The 25823-nt window shown below is 39.5% G+C and overlaps 1 protein-coding gene across 3 annotated transcripts in view; it reads left to right on the top strand.

Moving 5' to 3' along the window:
• Fer (FER tyrosine kinase) overlaps window positions 1-25823 on the top strand; it is a 329360-nt gene that overhangs the window by 195369 nt on the left and 108168 nt on the right. For all 3 annotated transcript variants that reach the window (XM_036173166.1, XM_036173167.1, XM_036173168.1), the window contains 2 exons: window positions 20984-21040; window positions 24805-24920. In XM_036173166.1, the coding sequence (XP_036029059.1) occupies window positions 20984-21040; window positions 24805-24920 (173 nt within the window). The remainder of the gene's footprint in view (window positions 1-20983; window positions 21041-24804; window positions 24921-25823) is intronic.

Raw genomic sequence — 25823 nt, forward strand, 5'->3', positions numbered from 1 at the left:
GTGTCCAGAAGCGGCCTATCTATTTAAATGGGATCTGTGGATATGCATGTGATACAGTGGTTTAGAGGGACAATAATGTTAGTTTTAATTATTACAATTGAGAGAGTAGAGCTTTTGAGATCTAGTGGATAGATACCAAGGATAGTTTAAAGCCCATCTTGGAAACTTATAGCTGAATATCTTATAATGCACAGCATAGTTCCCTGTTGCTCCCAAGAACTTTCTAGACTAATACATGGTGACCAGGTTGAAAAACCTGACATAATGGCTTGCATGGCTTTTGATCATCCTTTAATTTACTGTGGTAGGGAGGGGTTGCAGATACTACCAGGCATGTTCAGAGTCATTCCAAGTTATTAAAATAAGTAGAGGTGAGATGGTAACAGCCAGGGAGACCCTGGAAGATGTCACAGTGAAGTGAGGAAAAAGGTATTTCTTTACCCCGCACTCCCACTTCCTGGAATCTGAACACATGCCAGGCAAGTGTTCTTCGCTAAACTGTCTTTTTGCTTTCTGAACAGTTTGCCACCAAGTTACCCAGACTGACTCTAACTCACCTTGTATCTTGGGTAGGCCTTGAACTTTTAATCCTCCAGCCTCAACTTTTTAAATAGCTGGGATTGCAGATCTCTCCCAGCAGGCCCAGCTGAGAGTTTCCTGACAGATGCCTCGATGCATGTACAGCTGAGTCCAGATTTTTGTGATTGAACCATTCTGCTAAAGGAATGTTATAATGTAAATGGGAGCATTCTAGAAATGGGCCTGTTACTGATGCCAGAGTTCTGATTGTGTGCACGTTTGAATATTTGAATGGCCATTATACAGGAATTCCACAACCGATTTTCCTCAAATACCAAAAGTGAGGTTGAAAATCACTCTCCTTTTCTTTCTTCCAACCTCCTTGTGACTGCTGTGGTCATCGGCGCTGCAGGGAAGCCTTTCCTCCGCTGCCAGGTGCCTTTGCTTTCGTTTTCTCGCCCTGAGTAAGAGGCCTATTTTTTCTAATGACATCTTTATAACAGCAGGGAAAGAGGGTGTCTTGCATGGACAAACCCACAGGTTTTGAAAGGCCTGTCTATAAGGTCAACTCCTCATAGTGATGATTTGTATGTTTGGTGACTGGCTTGATATTTGGAGCTCTGTGCTTCTAACTGTGAAGTTTTCCTTCAACAAACTGTCCTTTTATATGTATTTATATATCATGTTCTCTAGAAAACATTAGTAACAATCATTAAAGTTAGTTTTGCTTTGTACTGTGAACTTAGAAGCCTATTGCCTATTAACAATTGACTGTATAAAGTAAGGTTTAAGATGGAAAACAAGTAATTAATATGATTTTAATATGGAGTTAATCTACTCCTGACATTATATATATGGAGCACTTTGGATAATCATATTTTCACACTTTTTTTTTTTTACTTGGTTTTATATAATTCATTGTATAGTTTGGTGGTAAAGCCATTAATGTCTGCCTTGTCATACAGTGGTGCCTATGTGTGCAATGGCTGGTTACCAACCTAATCCTCTGTATTAGCCACAATTTTGGTTGTTGAAGATTACAGGAAGAAGGGGATGGAGTCCATCATGTAGGGAAGGCAGGGCAGCAGGGGTAGGTACATGGTGGCAAGAATGTACAGTGTGTGCTTCTCAACTTCTACATTGACAGACAGGAGGTCGGGGCTACTGCATGGCCCAGCACCAGTGACCCAGTTTCTCTAGTAAAGCTTTAGCTCCTAAATATTCCAGAAGCCTCCAGATAGCACCATCAATTAGAGATCATGTGAGCCTGTGGTGGACATTCCATATTGAAAATATAATAGCTTTCATTTCCCCTTCTGTAAACTGGAATTGATGGTTATAGAGCAGAACTTTCCAGAATTTAATGGAATCACATGTAATCATATAACTCCTACATGCAAATATGTCACTGGCATCTGATAACCTTTTAAAAAGTCATTTCCATAACTATCTTCAACATTGTTAAGGATTAATCATGCTCACTGAGCAAAATGTGAACTTCTTTAGAAAGAACAAGTTATAGTTGTTTTTCCCTTGTGCTCTTTCCTTCCTTCCTTCCCTCCCTCCCCTCCCTTCCTTTCTTCCTTCTTTTATCCCTTCCTCCTCCTCCTTCATTTCCCTATAGTGCTTGGTTGGATGAATAATGGGTAAGTGCAAGAAAGAATGTGAAACCGTGGATTTCTATGAGCAGTGCTGCTGATGAATCATATGACTTTGGCATTTACTTCTCTACTATGAAGGATGAATTGTCAAAGCAGATTCATGTGAGTCATAGATATTCTCTAAGACCGAGCTGTTCTAATTATTCAAAAGACACTAGCAGAAACAAGGCACGAACCAGCCATCTTACATGGCTTCAAAACTGTCCCTCTTCTCTGTATTCGGAGAAGTTTTGGGTTTGGATTAATACAAAAGCTACGATGTATTATTTGGATTGTGAAGCTTTCCAGTATTATGTCATCAGTATCACATCAAGAAAACATGTTATATGAATACCTCACATTCTCCACATAGGCATCCTTCACAAAGCCTTGATTTATAGGTTTATTTACAAAAGGCAGCCAGTAGTTTGTTTGCCTCAGTAGAGAATATTTTATAAAAAGATCATCCCTACTAGCTTTTCTCCTAACCTGATGTCAGAATATTTGTATCACCTAAGTAAGCTCCCTAGACAAGACACATCAACAGCACCTGAGACCTTACAAGAAACACAAATTCTTGGGCCCTATGTCAGACCTATAGAGTCAGAAATTCAGAACCTGGGGTCTTTAAAACCTTGTTTTTCAAGGCTCCCCCCACCCTTAGGTGATTTTCATTTCCCAACATTTAGATTCCTACTTTGTAGGGGAAAGGGATCAACATGAGGGAGCAGGGTGGACAAGACAGGAGGGGTCAGGGGGATAAGCAAAATACATCAATAAACACGCATGAAAGTGTCATAAGGGACCATTATTTGGAACACAGTGATGAAGCAGCACCCGTCCATAGCGCTAGTGCTGACTTGTAGGATGTAGTTCCCAGTGTACATTTAATTGAAATGTACTTTATAATGTGCTGGTTGGTTTTTGTCAGTGTGACACAAAGGAGTCACCAGCCAACAGGGACCCTCAATAGAAGGAATGCTGTGGTAGTACTGTGTTCCCTGAAATATTGTGTGTTCCCCAAAATAAACTTATCTGGGTCAGAGAACAGACAGCCACTAGATACAGAGCCACAAATGGTGGCTAGAAAATGGGTCAGAGCAAGCCATAGCAGAAGCTGGGTGGCGGTGGTGCACGCCTTTAATCCCAGCACTCAGGAGGCAGAGGCAGGTGGATCTCTGTGAGTTCGAGGCCAGCCTGGGCTCCAAAGAGAGTTCCAGGAAAGACGCAAAGCTACACAGGGAAACTCTGTCTCAAACCCCCAAAAAACAAACAAACAAACAAACAAACAAACAAAAAACGAGGGTGGGGGAGCAAGAAACATTTATAAACACAGAGACACACATACTCACACACAGAAATCCCATAAAAACATGAAAATTGTAAATCAAAATATATAAACAAAAGACCTTTTTTTTAATGCCCAAAGAATTCTGAGACAAACTTACAAACTTATCATTGAGTTCATTTTGTGTTGGCCATCCACAGCTGGGCATGGGGCCGAAATTTAGGAGTGGTTTATATTCCCTGTGAGAATTTCGGAGCATTTTCTTGATTATGATTGGCATGGGAGGGCCCTGCCCACTGTGGGCTGTTCTGCCCTGAGCAGGTGGTCCTTGGTGGAACAAGCAACAAGTTAGTACATAGCTTTCTTTTCTCTCTGTCCCCTGCCTGTCCTCCTTCTGGGGTCTCTACTGACTTCTCTGAGTGACTGATCAGGACATGTAAGCTACATAAACCATGTTCTCACATAGCTTGGTTTTAGTAGGTGTTTAAACCTACCAGCACAATGTTGATAGGATATGTAGTTAGTTATTAAGCAGGTATTTTTCAGAGAAGGAAGAAAAAAAACCTCACTGGGTTCACAACTTCACGGGGAAGTTGAGAAGAGGGTGTGGATCCTCAAAGTTATTTTGAAAATGATAGTCACTTAGAGATAAGTTTGCTTTGAATTTGTGCTTTACATAATAAAGTAATTTTAAGTTGTCTATAGTTTTAGTCTCCATCAATAAAACCAACATTTCTGTATTAATTGTCTGAAGACAAAAGTTAAAAAAGGAATGAACAAGTAAACCTATTATTATCTTTTTTTTTCCTTTGAGGCAAGGTCTCTCTATATAGCCCTGGCTGTCCTAGAACTCGTTCTGTAGCCCAGGCTAGCCTCAAACTCACAGAGATCTGTCTGCTTCTGCCTCCTGAGTGCCAGAAGTAAAGATATGTGCCACCACATCTGGCTGATTTTCTTTCTTACATAATAAATATTTTACCCAATTTATAATTTGCTAAAGGAGAGAAAAATAGTATTGTTTTGTGTTGTTAGATTAGGCTTTTTGTTGTTGTTTGTTTTTAATGAAAGGTAGGAATTTTTCAGTTAGCAACTTTGGCTTGCTGTAAATGTTTCCTAGGGAGAGCCTGATATATGAGAAAGACTAATTATTTTATAATATCCCCTGGTGTTTGGCCCAGATTCTATTCCTTAGTTCTTCTTGGTAACTTTGTTTCTACAGCCAGAAGTTCAAAAGTACAAATTGCATCCTGGCTTTCCTGAATCCTGAAGAAACGTTACAATTGGTATTTGCCATTCTGCTAAACCAAAAGCCTTCTTCAGATGGAGTCCTTTAGTTTGGTCATTTGATCCTGAAGCTCTGTGGGGTCACTGTGTTAGTAGTTTGGGCATTTTGTAATTACTCTATTAGGAACTGTGATTGGGTATAGTCCTTGTATAGCATGTAACAGGGCCATGGATTTGATATACAGTACTGGAAAGATGTATTTTATAGTTTCTTCATATTGTAAAAATTGTATTTGTTATAGTCACTGATATCTCTTCTATTTTTAATTAAGCTGAACCCTTATGTCCCTCAGCTGTAGGCGGAGTTTTCCTGTGCTGGCACTCACCCTCAAATAATTACTCAGAAACTTAATAGTAATTGTAAATGCTTGGCCAGAAGCTCAGGCTTGTTGCTAGCTTGCTCTTACATCTTACCCATTTCTATTAATCTGTGTACTGCTCTGAGGCTCATGGCTTTTACCTCTATCCCATTTGTGTGTCCAACTTGTTCTGGGCCTGGCTAACTACTCCTCTGACTCTGCCCTTCTTCATCTCAGCACTCTCTCTGTCTCAGACTGTCTTGCCCAGTCTCTTCCTGCCGAGCTGTCAGCCAATCATCTTTTTATTAACAATGGAGTGCACAAGCTGCATGTAGGCATGTGTCCAAACTCTTACCATGTAGGGAGGTAGCAAATGCCAGAGTGCAGAGTTGGAACCAAAGAGGGAGCCTCTCCTTCTGACCTGAATAAAGCAAGGTATCTCTACTTTCTTTCCGCCACGATCAGTCTGTGATTTTCACTTAACTCCTCCTCCCTCCATAAGTTAAGACACTCACCTACAAGGATATGACTTACAATATTTGCAAACATTTAATAAATATTTGTCAGCTTGTATTTTTATAATGTAACTTGAAAATATACTTTAGGGAAAAGTAAATCACACATTTCATAAATATCAGCTGAATCTAAGAAAACTAATCACTTACAATTCACTTAATGTTTTAATGATTTTATACAAATGACATTCGGTATTTTTATAGTATGGCTTCAGGTACTCTATCTAGTGAATGCCTACCACAATGCCTATCACTTATTATGCAATAAAAACTAGAATGAACAATGAGCAGATTAACATTTGCTTGGAAGGAAAGACGTTTTGGGACAGATGGTGTTAATGAAGCTTGTGTCCCCTCAGATATTTGAGTAACAGAATGGTTGATGTTCATAAATGCATTTACTGTTTTTATTAGGCACTGTACTGCTTCATTTTGCAGACTTGGAAATTGAGGCTCAAAGAGGCTAAGTTGCTGAAAGCTGTACCTCTAGGACAACACAGCTATATCTAAATTCCAAGCATTTTGACTCTTGCCCATTTCCTGAAGTAGAAACTGTATTTTATTCTTCCTTGAATCCTTGGCCCCTTTGATTTGTGTTTTTAAGCTTAGTTACCCAGCAGGAAGAACTCTGTGAGGTCTTTATGAACAAGTAAGATGTTTCTTACAAGTTTCTTTTAGTTACTCAATTGCTACAACCTGGAAAGGGCCTGTGTCAGCATGTTTTCATGTTTATCAACTGTAGACCTCTTGTGGTGTTTTTATGTGGTAGCTCTAAGAGTTTTGGATAAGAAAAAGTAAGTTCTATTCTAAAGTTAAGATGAGTGAAAAAGAGTATGGGTTGTCAAGTCTCCTATGCTAATAGGAACAGATGTTTATCATAAGAAAATTGCAGTAGTCATTATTAAAAATCAAGAACAATTAAAATTCTAGAAGGTTAGATAAAACTAAGTAACACATATCCAAGAATTATGCTTTGTCTTTTCTAATAAGAGCAATGTGGGAGGAGAGAATTTGTGGGTTGTTCAGAGTTGATTTATAGATCATGTAAACAAGTGCTCCATAAGCTTCTTAGCTGGATGCCAGAAGAGCAGCTTCCTGTACTTGTCAGGAAGGACTTCTTTAGAGCAGCCCTGGTCACTTTAATGACACAACTGGTCACGTCTTGAGTAATCCCTGCCCTCTGGCAACATGCTGTGGCTGAGGCTTTGAGTGCAACAAATGTGCTAAGCAGCTAAGCAGGCAGTGTGGTGAGTGGGCTGAAAAGATGTGTAGAACAGAAATCAAGGATAGCAATTACTTACTTCTCTGTATGAAAAAGACAAAAATTACAGCCCCTGATGGTCATCGTACATTGTGTATTGTCGTGTTTTGTAATTATTTCTCCTAAGAGTTGTACCAATTTTAAGCCGTATCCCTTCAAAAGAAAAATCTCTAAAATGCCATGTTGTTGTTTGCAAATTTTCATTGCTTCTGATGTTAAACATGATGAGGTAATTTTTCAAAATTTAAGTTTGTATTTAAACTCTCTTTTCCCTCCACCCCGTTCTTTCTCCTCTAATCCCCATCATTACACTAGGTGATTGATAGCACATATTTGATCGTGGCATGACTTATTAAAATTTTAATATTCATTATTAGGGATAGCCACAGTCTTAAGGTAGACTTACATTGCATTGATTTTTGCCTAGAAATAGGTTATATAATTCTGTTCATAAATTTTTCTACATTTAAGGCTGGGTAATAATCAAAACAAGGATGAAAATGTTGCTTAAAAATAACTCTTTACCTGTGTAAAAGCAAAACCCCTTTTTATCTGAATATCAGTGTTTGGGAAGATATATACGGGTAGATTAAGTTCATTCCTCAGCATTGGAAGGGCTTGCCTCCTGGGGAACTGGGTCTGAATCAGAGTGAGGTAGCGACTTAAAACCCTCTCATTTAGACCCTTGCACTCTGTCAGATATGACCCTCCAGCTCGTGAAAGCACTGTAAAGAACTACTTCAGGAGAAACACACACCATTCCAAAGAGACTTGGCAGCATTTGATAGGCATAAGAAATAATGACCATCTGCACCTTGTGGCCATCCACCAAGAATCAGGATGAGTCCCCTGCAGCCTGGGGAGTGGGGCTGGCCATCTTTAGCAGGGGATGGTGTTTATTTGACACTCCAGTTACTTTATTTAAATGGCTACTTTGTGAGACAAAATTAATTCTGTGCTTTGGGTTTTAACTTTCTAAGCTGTAATTTGGCTTTATTTATAATTATTTTTATAGCTTATTATACCTGCTATTATACCTATTCATGTGGCATGTCATAATGAGAAAATAATGTTTTCACAAGAATAGAGAATGCTATGATAATGGCTTGATTTTGTTGATGCCTCATTTTAAAGTGTTTTCTATATTTGATGGAAAAATTGGCATTGTTACTGTGCAGTAAAAGTATAGTTATTGTGTGTTGCCTATTGAAAATAAATGAGTCTTTCTTGATTACATCTACAGTCATGCTGATTGGTCATTGGGAAGGTATGAGCTTTTCCTCTTAGTCCATAGATAGAGTCTGTCAAAGTTACAGAGAATTGACTCAATTCTGCCAGCCACTATAAAGCATTTTTTATTACAACTTGAAAGTTTTATTGTGGTTTTATTTTTGGTACAAACTCTGCATGTGCAAAATGTGAAGCTTTTAATTGAGTTTCATCTAGTTAACCCAGTAAATAAAGAAGAAATTGTAACTTTACATAGCACTCATTTGAAACAAAGTTTATGAACCATTAGAATGAAAACCTGAAACTTGAAATGAGGAATCCATTGTGCTCCAGTTCATTAAAATTGAGTTGCAAGACCACCCGAGTCTTTAGGAGTCATACTCACCGTTCAACAGACTACACTGAGCAGGGAGGGGGTGAAATTCCTTAGAAAGGACACAGGCTTTAGTTAGACCCACAAGGGTTCAAACCTTGTTTCAACACTCTTAGAGTATTACAGTCCATCACAACTGTAGAGACATACTTCCTGTGTCTGAACTGCATAGCCTTGTGTGATGTCATTGCTCAGGAAATTCTACTGGAGTTGTTACACAGAGCTAATCATATTCCTTCTGTATAACTGAACATGGTAAGGGCTCCCAGGGAGTTACTAGGTACCAAAGCCTGAGTCTGTACGTATGGTGATATTTTAATTATACAGAAATGTGATTTTATTTGTATGTTAATAAATAAACTTTGCCTGGAGATCAGAGGTCATTAGCGAGCCAGGAATAGAAGTCAGGTGGTGGTAGCCCATGCCCTTAATCCGATCACATGGCAGGCAGAGTCTCTGTGTGGTCAAGGACACAGCCAAGCCTGGTGACATGAGCCTTTAATCCCAGTATCTACCATAGAGACTACAAGGTCTGTATAGACAGGCAGTGATGAGGAAGTCATGTGGCTGGGCTTAGAGCCAATGAGAAGGCAGAACAGGAAAGCAATAGAACTCAAGACACACAGGAAGACACACTTTCTCTCTCTCAGGGGAAGGACAACAGTGAGTGGTAAGCTAAAGGGAGTCGTGGCTCTTGCTCTGATCTCTTAGGCATTAACTCTGTATTTGGTTCTATGTTTCTTATTTAATAAGACTGTTTAGAATTTCGTCTACATGTATGTTTGCTGGGTACATGCTGGCAGCTCATTGTGAAGTGCCATGTGAGCTGTCTGGACAGACATTATGTCATCACTTGTGAACATTCCAGCAGTTTCATTCTCAGTGTGACCAGGTGTCATCAACATAACTACATAAAATAAAATAATAAAATTCTTCAAAATTATAAAGGGGCAGAATACCCAACAAATGTCTTGTGTTAGTCTTTTCTGTCCAGTTATCCTTCGAACTGTCTTCAGTGTGTGCTGCATTGGGGTCTTTGGTACAGAAATAATTAACTGGAGCATAGGAAGAAGATACTGGAACTAGGCTGAGATTTGTTTTGTTCACATCCCTTTAGATTTTCTCCATCTGAGAGTGCCCTTACAGTCCTCCTGTTCTTAACCAGTGGTGTTACCATGAGTAACGAATGGGACGGACAGAGTGGTTTTGTTGTGTTAGCACCTGAGGTACACCATGCTGTCCCTTCTCAGTCTGCTGGCTGTAGAAGGAGATCCTCACTTTGATCAGTGTTCTGTTGCAGATAGAGCATCATTTACCTGTGTCTACTCTTAAGACTGGTGCTTCAGTTTTCAGACTTGATTACCCATCTTGCCACAGTTGGATTTGTCTTATTTGACTTCCTGTCAGCTCTCTGGTTTGTTGGGGTCCTTTACCACATCGCGGCGGTTCAGCCATCACGTCTGGCCGCTCTCTAGGTTCAGCTCTTCCTTCTCCCTGTCACAGGTTTGGTGACTCCAGTGCTGGCTCTCATTACTGTAGCCCTACAGCTCCCGGTGCTCGTCACCGAATCCCGCCTGTTTGCTGTGTTGTTCATTTGGGGAAGTTGTGGCTGTTTGTCCTCCAATTCGGTAGTACTGTCCTCAGTTGTCTTCAGTTCCCTCTTGAACCACTTTAATTCATTTCAAAAGTTCGGGTAGTCTTATTCTTTCTTTTTTTGTTTTCTGTAATAATGTAGGTACTGTTTGTTTCCTTTTCAGATAACTTCCGTTTCTATTGTTAAGATAACCTGTATAACCTCAGTTGTTTCCAGTCTGTTTAAATAACTGCATTTCTGTGGTTGCTTTTGAGTCCCTGTCAGATAACCCCAGTATCTAGTCCATGTCAGTATTGCTGTCAGGTCTCTGTTCTCTTGGGTTTTGAGTTTCTTGACTCAAAATCTCCAACTAGGTACTTCATCTATCATGTTAGGAGACCCTGAGTCCTTTGAAGAAATCTGTTTATAAAACATCAGCCTTGTTTAGGGTTAGCACTCACCTCTGGCCTTCGTAAGGGGCCTTAGGCTTCACTGACAGTTAACTTTCTGAGCCTTTGTGGTCCCGTTGTGTTTAGCTGATTTACTGGAACCACTTGGCTTCCAGTTTGTTCTTTGTGGTGCAGCCTCAGGGCTTGGAGTTGCCCCTGGCTGTGGTGCCAGGTGTCACCCCTGTGGGAAAGCATTGGGCCTGTGACTTATTTGGAAGACACAGAGCTCCTCCTGAGCTTTTGTGATCCTCTCTCTGCTCTGTTGTCTCCAGCACACAGTGAGGATCTCAGATCCTTGGAGACAAAGCCTTCCTAGGCAGGCTGCATTTTACAGTGGTATTTCTCCTGCCAGAGCAGCTTGGTATTTGTGCCAGCTGATTCGATGTCAGTGTGACATAGGCTAGAGTCATCGGAGAGTGGGAACCCCAATCAAGAACATGCCTCCACAAGACTGGGCTGTAGGCAAGCCTGTAGGGCATTTTCTTTTAAACCAGTTTCTGGGAGTCAAGTACTAACAGCCAATTCTCTGTCTCTGTCTCTCTCATGTTTCTCTGTGAGAGTGAGTGTGTGTGTGTGTGTGTGTGTGTGTGTGTGTGTGTGTGTGTATGAGACAGAGAGAGAGAGAGAGAGAGAGAGAGAGAGAGAGAGAGAGAGGGGTGTTAAACTATAAAAAAGATTGATAGGCAAAAGAATTAATTCAGAAATAACCTGATGTCTTAGTTACACATTGTAGAATCTATTGTTGTATGTGGAAACATTCCTTTTATTCTACCAAACTTTTCAGTTATTAGCGCTTTATTTCTTAGCATCTTTCTCTTTTGTCTGTACTAACTAGTGAATTCATAAAAGCTTTAAGAACCAAGGTTTGAGTGACAAGTGTCATGTTCATGGTGTTTTGCTCTGGGCTATGTTGATGAAGCTAGGTTACCTGTTAACTTCTAATTCTCTGTTGCTTTCTTAAAGTATTCTCCTTTTTTATTTTAAACAGAAATTTTTAACTAAAACAAGAAAAATGAATATGACTAGTTGATTTCACTTCCTGCCTTTAAGGGAAAAAAATCATTCACATTTTTTTATTCAATTACTGTTTTTCCTAAAAATATGTTTTATACAGATTTATCACATTCTATGAAAATATTGAATTTTATCTGGGAAATTTCACTTTGTTAGCAGCTTTTCAGTATCATAAATATCATAAATATTCAAATAATTCATTGTTGGAAAATCTGATGTCAGGGAAGACATGGTAACACACACCTTAAATCCCAGCACTCGGGAGGCAGAGGCAGGCAGATTTCTGTGAGTTTGAGGCCAGCCTGGTCTACAGAGTGAGTTCCAGGACAGCCAGGACTACACAGAGAAACCTTGTCTTGAAAAACGAACCAACCAACCAACCAGCCAACTAACCAACCAACCAACCAATCAATCAATCAATCAATTTGGGGGACAGGGAGAGAGAGGGAAGGAAGGAGGAGAGGAGAGGAGAAAAGCTGCCTTTGGACGGTTTTGCAAGCAGTGAAACAGATTCTAGCGTAACTTGCAATTTTAGTTTTTATTTTACATTTACTCAGATTTGAGCTATATGTTTGGAAATTCTCAGGTACATTTCAATGGATTTAAAAATAGTAAGAGCCAGTTTATTTAGAAGTTTGTTTAAGTAAAGGGTCTGAATGGTAACTGTAAAGCTTGTCTTTCTTCTAGAGCCCATTGGAGTGCTTGGCACCTTCCAGTGCCGAGCCTGCCGAAAATGAAGGCAAATGCCAGGCTCAGGCCTGGTACCAGAACCATCATAGGAAGGGCAGTAGGTGCATAATCGTACACTATAAAGTTCCACACTTGAAATGGAGCGTGAGGTCACTGAAAAAAGCCTCTCTCTAAACATTGAGTGAAGAATTTCTAGAAGTCTGATGCTAACCCTGTGAATTGAATGTTTGTTTAGCTTACGTGCCTTCAGAGGTATTGATTAGTATATTTTATAATTAGAATTGCCATATTATTAGAGTTTTCTCCTAATTAAAGTATATCTAAATGATGTTGCCTTTGAACTTAAAATAAGAATCTCTATACATTCAGTGAATCACTTGACTCTGTATTAAAAACTGTGTTTGTAGAAGGCTTGGGGTGAACGTAGAAAGTGGGAGCAACTTGCTGTTGTGGAAAAATGGAATTTGGTAAAGACAAGGGACAGAAGGTCTGGGAAGGGGCTCCATTCGAACTGGAAGGTTTCAGGAAAATTTGCCTGTATCAATGACAAAGGACACACCAGATCATGCTTAGCACACTGCTTTGTATCTTGACTGTCTAGGTACATTGAACTTCATCTTTTACCATAGGAAAACCTGTATACCCATTTTAGGATTCTCTGCCCAAACCTGCCACAAGCACTGCCAAGAAGTAACATTCCTTTCTCTCTATCCACCATTGATTCTCGGGGTTCTGTGTAAATACTCATTGGTATTCTGAGGCATGTGGGTCATCTCGTTTTCCAAAGCATGTTCCATGCAGGTTGCTGGATGGTGGTTGTCTGAATGAGAATGGCCCCCATAGGCTCGTGTGTTTGAGTGCTCGGTCCTCAGTTGGTGGAACTGTCTGGGCAGGATTGGGAGGTGTGGCCTTGTTGGAGGAGGTGTGTGGATTTGAAGTTTCGAAAGACCATGCCAGGCCTGGTGTCTCCCTCTTGGCCTGCTGCCTGTGGATTAGGATGTAAAGCTCTCATCTGCTGCTTCAGCACTGTGCTTGTCAGCTTCCTGCTGTGGTAGGAGAGGAACCCTCTAGAACTGTAAACAAGCCTCCAGTTATGTGCTTTCTTTTCTAAGAGTTACCCTGACCCCTTGACCAAGCTGTGTCTTCACAGGAATAGAAAGTAACTAAGACTTAAATTAACGGCTAACTACTCAATTATTTGTATTATTTTTTACTTTATGTATATTATATATTTAGACTTAAATGTTTTATTTAAATTCATTTTACTTTTAATTGTCCATTTGTGTTTCTGTATATTAAGCCATTAATACAGAATGAAATATTACATAAAATATAAATTAAATTTATTAAGTGTATATATATATAAAATTAATAGCTTACATTTGGATCCTTATCTGAGTCCACTTCTGGAAGAATCCGAAGACAGATCCAGGTTGACGGAACTGTATTCAGTTGTCTTAGCCTGTCAGAGGAGAGGGAGTGCATCCAAACTCATCCTCCCGTTCTCCACCTCGCTTGCAGTGAACTGTGCAGCTAAATATGGTCACTACCAGGCCATTAGAGGGGCATTATAAATTCACGTGTTCAAATGGCCACAGGAGTCTTTCATCTCCAGCTCTCATCTTCCAAGTAAGAATTACCGAGGCACATAATTTCTAGTTCCCAAGTATTTCCACAATAAATCCATTCCTGGACACTTCTATTAATCCTGACACAGATGATTTCATCTTCAGTCACTTGGAATGTCAGTCAGTGTAGTTGCCTTCCGGTGAAGGATGAGAAAAATTAGTAGTTCTGAAACATTGAATACACAGCAATAGAAAAATTAACCAAGCCAATTTAGGAACACTCTTTTTTTATTCTTAAGTGTCTGATACAATTTTTTTCATCGAAGAGTTGATTGTAAAAGTGTGATAATTATGATACAGAGAAGTAACCTGAAAAGTCAAATTTATATTTTGTTTCTCAAACCCACTCAAAATATGATTTGCTGGTTTATTTTCAATAAATACTGAAACATATGCTGTTAGGTAATAATCGTGATCCTTGCTTATTGTCAACTCTGCCACTAATGGCAATTGTTCTGTTCAGCTCCACAGATGGAGATTAACTGTGGTTACATTCTGTCAGGGTTTGGATAAATGGAAAGACTCCCATTTCTTCTCAAGAACTATTATGTTTGTATTGTTCTATCTGTCAATTCTATGGTTGACCTACAATAAGGAACAGTTTCGTTACTGAAGCTTATTTAACTTGGACAGACTTACTAAGTATTAATGTTAGCTCCACTGTTTGGTAACTCTAGTGACACCATTTGCAAGGCTTATCAGAAGACAGGTTGCAGGAAAGTCACCATCAAAACATGTAAAATGTAAGACGCCACAATCTCTGAAATGTCTCTTAGAGACTGAAGGCTTGCCATTTAAAGATCCAACTAAAAAAAGGACAGTTTTTATTAAGTTGAGAATATCTGTATCCTGCCATTTTCTTCCTAGAAAATCAGTTTTCATATTAACAATTACCAAATAAAATGTTACATATTAGGAAAGTCTTTATGTTCCCATGATTATAATTAATAGTTCAGTGAATGTACTTGGATGTTACTAATAATGAAGTGAAATTTGAAGATTTAGAATTAAGCTCTATTTCTAGACTTTACATATAAGCAAAACATTGCAGTGTGGTATGTGGATTTTAACCAGTTATGAATATCACAACATACTGTTACTTGTTTTAATTTGATCATGTGTGTGTGTGTGTGTGTGTGTGTGTGTATGTGTGTGTGTGTGTGTGTGTATTACATATAATATATCCACACACAAAGAGATACACTTAATATTTACTATATATCCTTCCAAAATGTTCTGAACACTCTGTATTTGAAAATTGAAAAAAAGAAATGCTTAACAATCCCAGAAATCCCATGTTGTCTTCAAACGTGTGCTACACTGTTATGTGGTAGACACAGGAGATACATACTTTGTGTCTCCAGTATTAGATTCCATTGGTAAACACTCACTAATAGTCTTGTAAGATTTGGAACAATTCATTTGTAAGCGTTGGGACAGTTCATTTTCCATTTGCATAGTTGGTAAGGTAGAGTGTTACTATGTATAGTAGTGATGGTTTTTTTCTTAAATTCTATTGTCGTCGGTTGAGAGTAGCAGTATTCAGTAATGGTTTGTGAAACAGGATGGGAGAGTGGTCTCTTCTCTTTCCAGTTCCTTTGTTGTTTTAGTCTGGTAGAGTAAGAGTGGTACCCTCAGTGGCAAGAATGCTCTGATGCTGGAAGTCAAGACAGATAGTAGGCCTGCATAGACAGATAGTAGGCCTGCATAGTCATCAGAAGACAGATAGTAGGCCTGCATAGTCATCAGAAGACAGATAGTAGGCCTGCATAGTCATCAGAAGACAGATAGTAGGCCTGCACAGTCATCAGAAGACAGATAGTAGGCCTGCATAGTCATCAGAAGACAGATAGTAGGCCTGCATAGTCAGGAGAAGAGTGAAAGGACTCCAGGACATCTTAAACAAGGTTTTCCAGATGATTCTGGGAGCTGATGTAGCAATTTAAATAATAGCTGTCAAGTGTGTTAAATATAGCTCAATGTTTGTTTGATGTAACTTTGGAGTTTGAAATTCCTGCTGCTGCTTTTCCTTATGGAAGTAGGTATGGTTAGCTTTCCCTATTCTTTAAACTATTATTTTTCTACATTAAATGGATAGTATGTGGTCTGCAGTTTCTTCCTAATATACTTAGAGAAATAACAAAATTTTCAGGCATTTAATACAAAAATAACAATATATCTTAAAGTCGATACTGAGGAATATTGCCATGACAACTGTGTCTTGTATTAAACTGGCCCATGATAATAATCTGCACTCCCCTTAGAGACTGTTCTATTTGGGACTAGACCAGCTCCTCCCAGTATAGTGAGAGACAAACTGAGAACCTGGGAATAACGCATACTGAAACCAAGATTGTTGAATGTGTTCTGAAGATCATCCAGGTGTGCTCTAGGCAGAATGTCTGTGTATCCCAGCCAGGCCCGACTCAAGATCTTCTGTTGTTGGTTCAGGATAATTTGATTCTCAGGGCTGCTTCTTGACCTTCCAGTTCTTTACTAAAATGAAAAGCCATTTTGAAATCCAGTTTACATTTGCTATAGTGGTCATGGGTCTAAATGAGACTTAAGACCTGTGCATGAATTGATTTTCTGTAAAGGACATTCATTTATGATATGTGTAGTTGGGTACCAGGATAGGAGAAACGGCATGGCATTTCTTCAGTCCACACATGCAGGCAGTTGTTTGATCCTCCAGTTCAGCTAGTGGTAATGTTCTTAGGAATGCAGTTTACACTCAGCACAGTCTGAAGCGCTGAATTCCCTGACCAACTCTGTCGCACAGTGGTGGTGGCGCTTCCATATTGCAGTACAGGAGGAGGGACAAGGACAAGCTTCTTAGCTCTGTCACTGAGTGCGTTGGACCCTGGACAACATTAACCTCTCAAGCCTCGGTTTTCTCATCTAGAGAATGTGGAAACAGTGCCTTTCTAGGCAGTTCCAACATAACGGGGACATTCTTCTCAGATTCAGCAAGTGTATGTGGAAACATGTCCAGGGAAACTTTATATAAGCTTTGATTTAGACAAGTCAAAGAGATCGTCTGTATCGCTATGTAGGCCAACTTTAAATCTTCTAGCAATTCTTAATTTCTTTGATTTGTGGATACTGTGAAGTGAATTAACCTACAGTGGTTTTTAAGAGAATTTCTCAAAGAATAGCAAAAAACTATAGTAAAAACAATAAAATCTCCAGTTTAAACCAAAAGAATCTGTTTCAAAATAACATAGTTTTGGATGTTGAGATAGAATTAATAAATAGAGAAATGGATATTGATTTCTTTTGCCATGATAACGATACATTAATATTCATGAACACACCAAAGGGATGGGATCCTAATATTAGAAACACATTAAATATCTAAGCCAGATCTCTTGAAGCTCAACACCAGACAAGCATAATCACTAGAGTTTGAACGTAGGTCTATGGGTTTTTAATAAGGTCACAAATCACTAGCAAACAGATGGCCATTAAATAAAACTGTGTGGCTTTGGGTATCACTGTTGTGCACTTTCTATCTATGGCTGTATCTCTGTCTGTGACATTTTATTGTACTCTTTTATAAAGATGTATTATTTCCTGTGTTCGGGGGTTTGCCTCAGTGTCTGTCTGTGCACGACCACATGCCGTGCTGCAGAGGCCAGCAGAAGGCATTGGATCCACTGGCCTGGAGTTGTAGATGGCTTGAGAGCTGTGGGTGGTCAGACCTACACCTGTGTCCTCTGCAAGAACACATGATCTCAGACTTTATTTTCATTCCTTACTGATACACGTCAGAAGGATCAGAAGCAGACTCCCTATATTTGTTCTGTTCTTTCAAGATTGAAGAAAGCTACATGAGCCCCCTTTGCCTTTTCAGAAAACAACAAAGGAAGAGAGCAGAAATGTAGGGGAAATTACTTTATTTTGGGGCATGTGTTGAAATGTTTTTTTGACCACCACTTCAGAGATGACTTTGATTAGAAAAAGACGTAGATAGAAGTGGTTGGCAGAAATACAGGAAAGTCAGGGATTCCGCTCCTCCAGAAACAGTTCATTCACTCTCCATGTTACCTAGCCTCCTGTTCCATAGTTTTACTTTTGAATTTCATGATGCACTCGCCATATCCCTCATAATCTATGGGTTGTATGCCTGTGTAAACGCCCCAGATTTGGGAAAAATGTTAATATCTTCATATAACCAGGGTTCCTTGCCTTTCTCCTCTACTCATCAGCCTCAGTAAGAATATTCCATCCTCTGTCTAAGGGAGATGTTAGGTAATTCCCCTTTTGGGGGTATGTGTTCAGTGCCCCTCTCTTCATCCAATTGCACAGACTGAGAGTTTGCCTCTCAGCCCACACTTTAACAAAAACTGTAGCTACCAAATTCTGATAAAAACAGTCTCTTTTCTTTTAAATCTTGGTTGATTTAGAAGAAGCAGGTTATCACCAAGGGAGGTAAGCATTGTGGTGCTTTGCTGCAGGTGCACTGTGGATGCTTGTATCAGGCTAACCAGTGTAGTTATCATCTTACACATTACCTTAAAATAATCTGGAGGATAAACTCAGTAGAGTTTAAAATAAAAACATCCCAAGACAAGCAAGCTACAAATCTCAGAAACCTTCTGGAGAAGGAGGATGAAGAGAAAGGGGAAAATAGGCATGCTGTTAAGGCAGCATGGAGGTCAGCCACATGGCAGACAGGCAGCTCATGGAAGTGCGGGGGTGGTGTGCGGGGACTTTAGAGGAAGAGTAAGGAAGCCCTGATACCACACGTAGGTTCTGGCCAGCATCTGAAAGAACCAGACAGAAAGGAAAAGTTACACCTTTCTTAGGATTCAGAAAAGGCAGGCTGGTCCAGCTGCAACTTCATGGCTGCTCGGCTTGCAGGGACTCCAGTCAGGTGGGGATTCCAAGAAAGAATCATAGCATCTCAACAAAGGGAAAATTATCCCAGCAATCTCTTTCATAGATGAAGGTGAGCCCACCTTCCAAGGAGTGATCAGTCCATTAGCTGGGTGACTCACCCTACCAACTGGAGCAGTAGGTATCCACCCAGGTCAGAGATTGTATTTGTGATGGATCTCTGCTGGTACTCTTACACATTCCTCTACTCTGAAGAGGTAGGTCTGAAATCATTTAGGATCCAGTTCAGGGAATTGGAGCCTCAAACACTTCTGGCAACTCTGACATCTGCCAAGGGGCTCAAGAATATTTCTTGCATTTATCCAAGAAAGTGATAACTTTTTTTTTTTTTGCAGTAACATTATTGAAATACATCTTTAAGTGACTTTGAAATTATTGTTGACTACAATTATCTTGCCATGAAATCAGTCTGGAAAGAAGTCACTCCTAGTTTCTAATGGAAACTTTGTACGTGGGTCAGATTCGGTCTTAACTATGAGCAGAGACAGAGCCAAGCATTAATTCAGTTCTCTATCACTTTGGATCTTTAAAGATTTCTGTTGTGCTTAGTATTGCCTCCTCTAGCATTAGATTTCCTTTTAGCTATGTCTTTAAGGTACATATCTTAGTCACTGACTTGAGAACTCTTTTGTTTTTGAATATGCCTATGATATATTATAGATGTCATTGAAATACTGTTTAGCTGTATCCTACAATTTCTGATAAATTTTCCTATTGTTTTAGTTTTTACCCAATTTTCCATAGATATTAAAAAATATCTATGGATTCTTTAGACATATATTGTGTAGTTACCGAGTGTATTGGGAAATTATTTCTAAGTCTTTTTAGTTGTTAGAAGATGTCTTCTGTCTTAGTTACTGTTCTGTTGCTGTGGGGGCTGGCTTACAGTCTCAGATGGCTAGTCCACCATCATCATGGTGGGTCATGGCAGCAGGCAGGTAGGGAGGCATGGGGTTGGAGCAGTAGCTGAGAGCTTACATCTTATCTGCAAGATGGAGCAGCGAAAGAGCAAGCCTGGACCTAGCATGGACTTTTGAAACTGACCCTCAGTGACGCATCTCCTCAAACAAAAGGCATACAACCCATAGATCATGAGGGATATGGTGACCACGAAGGCAATTGTCAGAGCTATGCTCAATAACATAATGAGGACACAGAATCAATCCTTGGGGGTTTTGCCTCTCCAAGGCTTACTCAGGCCTGGCTTCACCAACCACTCAGCCATGTTCCATGAGTTCCAATTCTGCCTGTTAGTCCCCTCACATGGCCTCTGACAGTTCTCCTTATGTGTAAGTTGCACTTTAAAAACAAAGCGGCATGTGGATCACTTGTCTGTCAGAGAGTGATAGGTGAATGTTTGTGACATGACATTTTTAAAGACAGAGTGCTTTAAATGACTGTCAGAGGACATTTAAAAACCACTTGCATTTTTACTTCAATATATTTGATTACCTGTTATGACTCGTACTGTAGGTCATAATTATGTTTCTATCTAATGTAGAAATTGTACTATAATGTGAGTAAGCGAAATAATGAATAAAATATGGATGTCTACTTCTGCCTCCTCTCTCTCACCCCTCTCCATTTTCCTCTTCCTTTCTCTCCACTCCAACCTATTCCTTGCTTTATTTCTTTTTTCCTTCCTTCTTTTAAGATGGATCTATTTACCATTCTAGCATTATAGTTTTGTGTGATTTTGTACCTACATGGGTTTGCACATGTACTCCCTTCATGGTAGTTGGTTCCTGCACCATTTTACAGTGGCATGTTCATATCACGGTCTTGCACATCCTAGTATTATTGTACTTGTTGCCTGTCCTGTTGCTTTGTTATGCCACAGGAAAGGCTGGGGAAGAAATGAGACAGTGAGCAATGGCACAGAAAGCTGCAAGTCATGTTTGCATGCATAAAAATTAACTCTAAGGAATGTGGTTCATGGAAGAGAATGTTTTTGAAGATAAGTGAGAATTGGAAAATTTTTCTTGGTAAAGTGAAACTAACTCTGTGATGTACTAACTATAGCACACCTTTTTAAAAAAGACATTAACGTAGCCGTGGCTTTGTGTAGGTAGGTACAAGCACCTTGTGTGTTGCTCTCAGGTTGGTATAGCTTCGTTTTGAAGCTGCAGTTTCAGAAAGAGTTTTGCTGCAATATTGATTTTACTGTCTGACAGTACAGTAACCTCTCTCAGGTCTATTTTGTATCAGGTTGAAGTTATAGCTTCTTCATGTGCTGTTGGCTGCACTTACTTCCTCAAAGGAATTTACAGTAACTATATTGCATGGATTAACAATTCATCTCTTTCTTTTTGCTGTAGGATAAGAAATGGATTCTCAATCATGAAGATGTTACATTGGGAGCATTACTGGGCAAGGTATGCAATCAGCTGAGCTAAATAAGAGATTTTCATATTAACCATGAGCACTTCATATTGCTGTTCAAAGCATTTTTAAATATTCTGTCACATGTCAAGGTGCATGTGTATTAATTAATTAATCTAGAGGAAGGCAGTATCATATCTCCTAGAAATCTTCTGGCTTTCCCTGAAATTGATGTATGATGGTCTTAGAAAGGCTTATGGTAATTTTATCTTTAAAAATAGTGTATATTTTCCCTGGAAGGTCACAGCCATCATGGTTTTATTCAAACCCAAAACTATTGAATGAAGGAAAGAAGCTGTGAGGCAGTGAACGTTTAAATGGGCCTTCACCAGTCAGTCTTCTTCCACTGGCATTCAGGAATATGAAAAGGTGAAGTGTTGAGACTTGGAATAGCAGGGAAGTGCATGACTCCACTTTATCATAACGAAAATGTAATGTGGCCAAGGGCTGGGGAGATGGTATAGGGATAGAGGTATTTCCCACCAAGCCTGCACCTGAGTTCACTACCAGGAACCTACATGGTAGGAGAGAACCAGCTTCTGACCTCTACATGTCCTGTAGAACGTGCACACTCCCCCACAGGAAACACAGATTTATTTAAATATTGTGGACAAGATGTGTTTCATTTCAAGTACCTATTTTGTAACTGGCTCTGTTAGTTGTGGGTAAGGACAAGTCTTATAGAAAGTTCCCTATCCTGTAATCTAGTTGGAAGTTTCCTCCAAGTCATAGTCCATATTAAAATGCATTATTTCCAACAATAAAGGCAGGCTAGTCAACTAGACTCTTCACAGATCTGCCAGTCATTATTATTCAGATTCTAGTGAATACATAGTAGTTTGCCAATGACAATTGTGGATGTTTCTGTATAAAATTTGAGTTGAATTTAAGCTCATGGTGAACTGTGAAAAATAGATAAAATTCAGATATTGCTATTAGAAAGTTTATATATACTTTATGAGTGATCAGTGCTAGACTCAACTGAGGTCTGGCATTTTAAGTAAAGTAATAAATGATCCATCTTTATTCCAAAGTGAATGTGACCATTTCTCCCAAGTTTCAGAAGCATGCAGTTTATTAAGGCCACAGTGCCTTGCTGAGATCTCCCCTTTGCAGGCTTTTAGCACTTGCTCTTTATTTAAATGCCTTCTCCAGGTGGAAGCATCTAGCTGCTGTTGTAAAACAGGTTTTATTTGCTAATACATTTTTATAAGTTAATTCTAAAGAACCTGTGCTAAAAGAGGCAGCTCCATTTGCTCTGAGGTGCTCTCCTAATTCAGAAGGAAATAGTCCTAAATATGATAATGATATGCTTGAGTAACCCAAGAGAAGCAGTTTGGTCCAAGCTTAATACAGAGAAACTAATTTCCTTGAAAATACAATTAAATGATAAATTTCGAAACTAAAATACTGAAGTAGACTGTGTTTAGGACAGATTTTTTTCAATACTAAGAAAAATATTTTTAAATTAGAGAAAATGTTCTCATTTTTTATTTGTTTGTTTTGAGACAGAGCTTCATGTATAGCCCTGGCTGTCCTGGAACTTGCTATGTAACCAGACTAGCCTCAAACTCCCAGAGTCCCTTATGCCCCAGCCTCCCAAGTGTGGGGATTGAAGGCGTGCACAGCCGTAACTAGCTTCGCACGTGCGTGCGTGCGTGCGTGCGTGCGTGTGTGTGTGTGTGTGTGTGTGTGTGTTTCTAATAATTTTTATGTTTACTTTAAGTGTGATTATTCAACAAGAATTTTTTTTTTACTAAGGCTATTTCATAGAATAATTCCTTTTTAATGACTAGACATGAAAGTTCCAATAAATTTAAATATTCTAAAGAAATGTTTTTAAAGAGATATTATTTAGCTTAACTTTATCTAGTATTTCAAAATACTGGAAAATAATTTGTCATTAATATTTTCCTACTTTTTCTGAATATTTATTGTACACTGAGAATGCATGAATAGTTAAGAGAGAGCCAAACTTTTTAGTAGTAGTTGTTAAGTAATGGCAGAAACTAACATCTTCATTCAGTACCATAGCCTTCCACTACAGTTGATGTTGGAGTCACCCCCAATTACTGTGTGCCTGTGTGTGTTACACACCCCTGGATGTGTGGTGTGTGTCCATGAAGAAGCAGAGAGAATCCCTTGTGCCTATAGTGCTTCTGCTCTGACTAGCAGAAAGACAGGTGACTATGAGACACTGAAATGAACACCTTTTATGTTAGAGGGCACTCAGTTCTGAGCCCTGGTCATTCCAGAACCAAGAGGCTAGGAGAAGAAAAAGCAGTCCTCAGAGGGAGTTGAAGAAAGTAACCAATTAGGAAGGCAGAAAACCAGGAACTGTTAGTATACCTTAGAGACTAAGAGACGCTAGCTAAGCCAGGGAGTGGAGGCTGCTGCCTTGTGGGGGGGGGGGGGGCTGAGAATTAAGCACTGAGTTTGCAAGATGCCAGTGGTGATGGCTGGCAATCTTGTCACAACCCAATCAGGGTAGTTTAAGAGAGGCTTGGGATGGCAAGGCTGTAAGTCTGACTCGGCTGCAAAGGAAGCCAAGGCATGGTGGCTGTATCCACAGTTACTTTGTAGGAGAATGGCGTCTTGGTCTATAGGAAGGAGCTTGTTTGTGGCTTTAGGATTTGAGTGTTATGAGTTGCTACAGCTAAGTAAGGACAGCATGAGATGCTCACAGTGGAACATGAACACACAGTGTTTACACAGAAACACAACATGGCCTTTGTAACTCAGGAACAAAGATGGTAGGCGAATATGCAACTGAGAGTCCATAACTCCACGGAGATTGTTTGAGGTTTCTTTTATTTTGTTTTTGTTTCAGAAGCAACATCATCAGCTGAGAATGAAGTATTGAAAAAAGCGTAGAGAGCAAACCAGTTGTCCAAAAGACTGGGATTTCAAATGACCTAGAAAAAGTAGCCAAGCCACAGTAAGGGCCCTTAAGGGTTTTTGTTTGTGAATTTACAGTGAATTCAGCAGCAGGGTTAAGGTCTTTAGCCATGTTTGAGTGGGTAGAGAGACAGTGACACTGGAGTTCAAAGTGCCAGTGAGCAAAGGAAAGTATTTTCAGTAGGTGACAGCCGTGATGAGGGAAAGAGCTGAAGGACCAGGTCTCATGGCTGGTAATTACAAGAACTCAGGACGGTAATAGCCTGGGAGTACTGAAAGGCTAGCTCTTTGAGAAGGTGTCGTCATGCTGCTCTTTTCTGGAGTGTGGATTTCTTCTCTTCCTAAGTACGTTTACTATAAGGTATACACATCAAAGTAGATGCCAGCTAGAGTGGGAAGTTAGCAGTGTTCGTACATATGATGAACATTGGCTCACCACTGGTGACAGTGGTGCCTGAGTAAGCCACTTTCCACCTGGTCGACAACCTACTTCTACAGCAGACATGGCTGTTAGGGCCAGTGCCGGCAGTTTCCTCTCAGAACCTTTGCTTTATCTATAATCACGGTGATCTTTGATTTCATAAATCCAGTGCTTAAGGGGTAAAGTAGTTGGTGGAAGAAAACCTACATACTTAAGGCCGTGTTAAGTTAATGCTGAGTTCTCCTCTTGCTGAAGCCAAAGATTAACTTGTGGTAATGTGGAGGACTGATGCCCATCCTCATTACAACCAGGAGTTGGTAATAAACAGCACAGTAGTGTGGTTAACTCACAGTACTTCATTTGGTGCCTTCTTGAATTTTTAGCAAAGATTTATGGGCTTTCAAACATGCCAAACAATGCTTATATTTTTATTTTCAGGGGAATTTTGGTGAAGTATATAAGGGTACACTAAAGGATAAAACTGCCGTTGCTGTTAAAACATGCAAGGAAGATCTTCCTCAGGAATTAAAAATCAAGTTTTTACAAGAAGCCAAGTGAGTTCTTTAAAATAATACAAAATGTGTGTTTATAATCCATTAGATTTGTCATTCTGCTGTGTGAAATTCACTGTGAGATAAGTTTCAAAACATCTCCTAAGCTGTGGTTTGCTGAAGTAGAAGCCAGCACTTTGGGAACCTTCCAGAGTGAGCACTCTGGTGGTGTAGGAATAGTCTCTGGTTTGAGCTAGCCTGCAGACCAATCAAGCAGGCATGCTAGCAATGGGGCATCAACAGTGCACCTAGTCTCCAGGTCCTGAAAATGCTGCATTTTTTTTTAATTTTACCACACATAGTGTTTATATGCAGTGCTGGAGTTATATTTGTAATAAAACATTATTAAATACACATCTGTATACCTTTAGCTATATTTACATATCTTGTACTCTTGCTGGGTATTATAAATTTGATTCCTTTCCCAAGAATCTCAGATTTCTTTTCTGTTTTGTGTCTGGCATTTGTTAAAAACCCTTTCTTTTCTAAGGAGACTTCTCTATATTATATTCTTAACTAAAATTGAATGATCCATCTTACCTATCCTCATTCTGCAGATAGTTAAGTATGCCAATTACATATTTAAAAACTCAAAATATAATTTGAACATACAACTATGAGGGAGATGAATGGAATGTTGGGTGGGTGGTGAGGTCAGAGGAGATGACATGAGAGGGGGCTAAGCTCATGGCATAGATACCTTCATGTACATCTCTAGTCAGAATCTAAATATGTCTGTGGCCATGAGTAAAGTTCAGTCGTAAGTACTTAAATACTGTCTGAGGAGTGAAGGTGCAGTCTTTTCATGCCATTATTGGAAATTCCATGGATGGCTCACATTGCCTCAGAACGTTTGTTCTGGAAACTGAAAGGCTTAATTTCTTTTTAAACTAGAATTACAAAGTA

Source organism: Onychomys torridus, chromosome 23 (assembly GCF_903995425.1).
Source record: "Onychomys torridus chromosome 23, mOncTor1.1, whole genome shotgun sequence".
Classification (NCBI taxonomy): domain Eukaryota; kingdom Metazoa; phylum Chordata; class Mammalia; order Rodentia; family Cricetidae; genus Onychomys; species Onychomys torridus.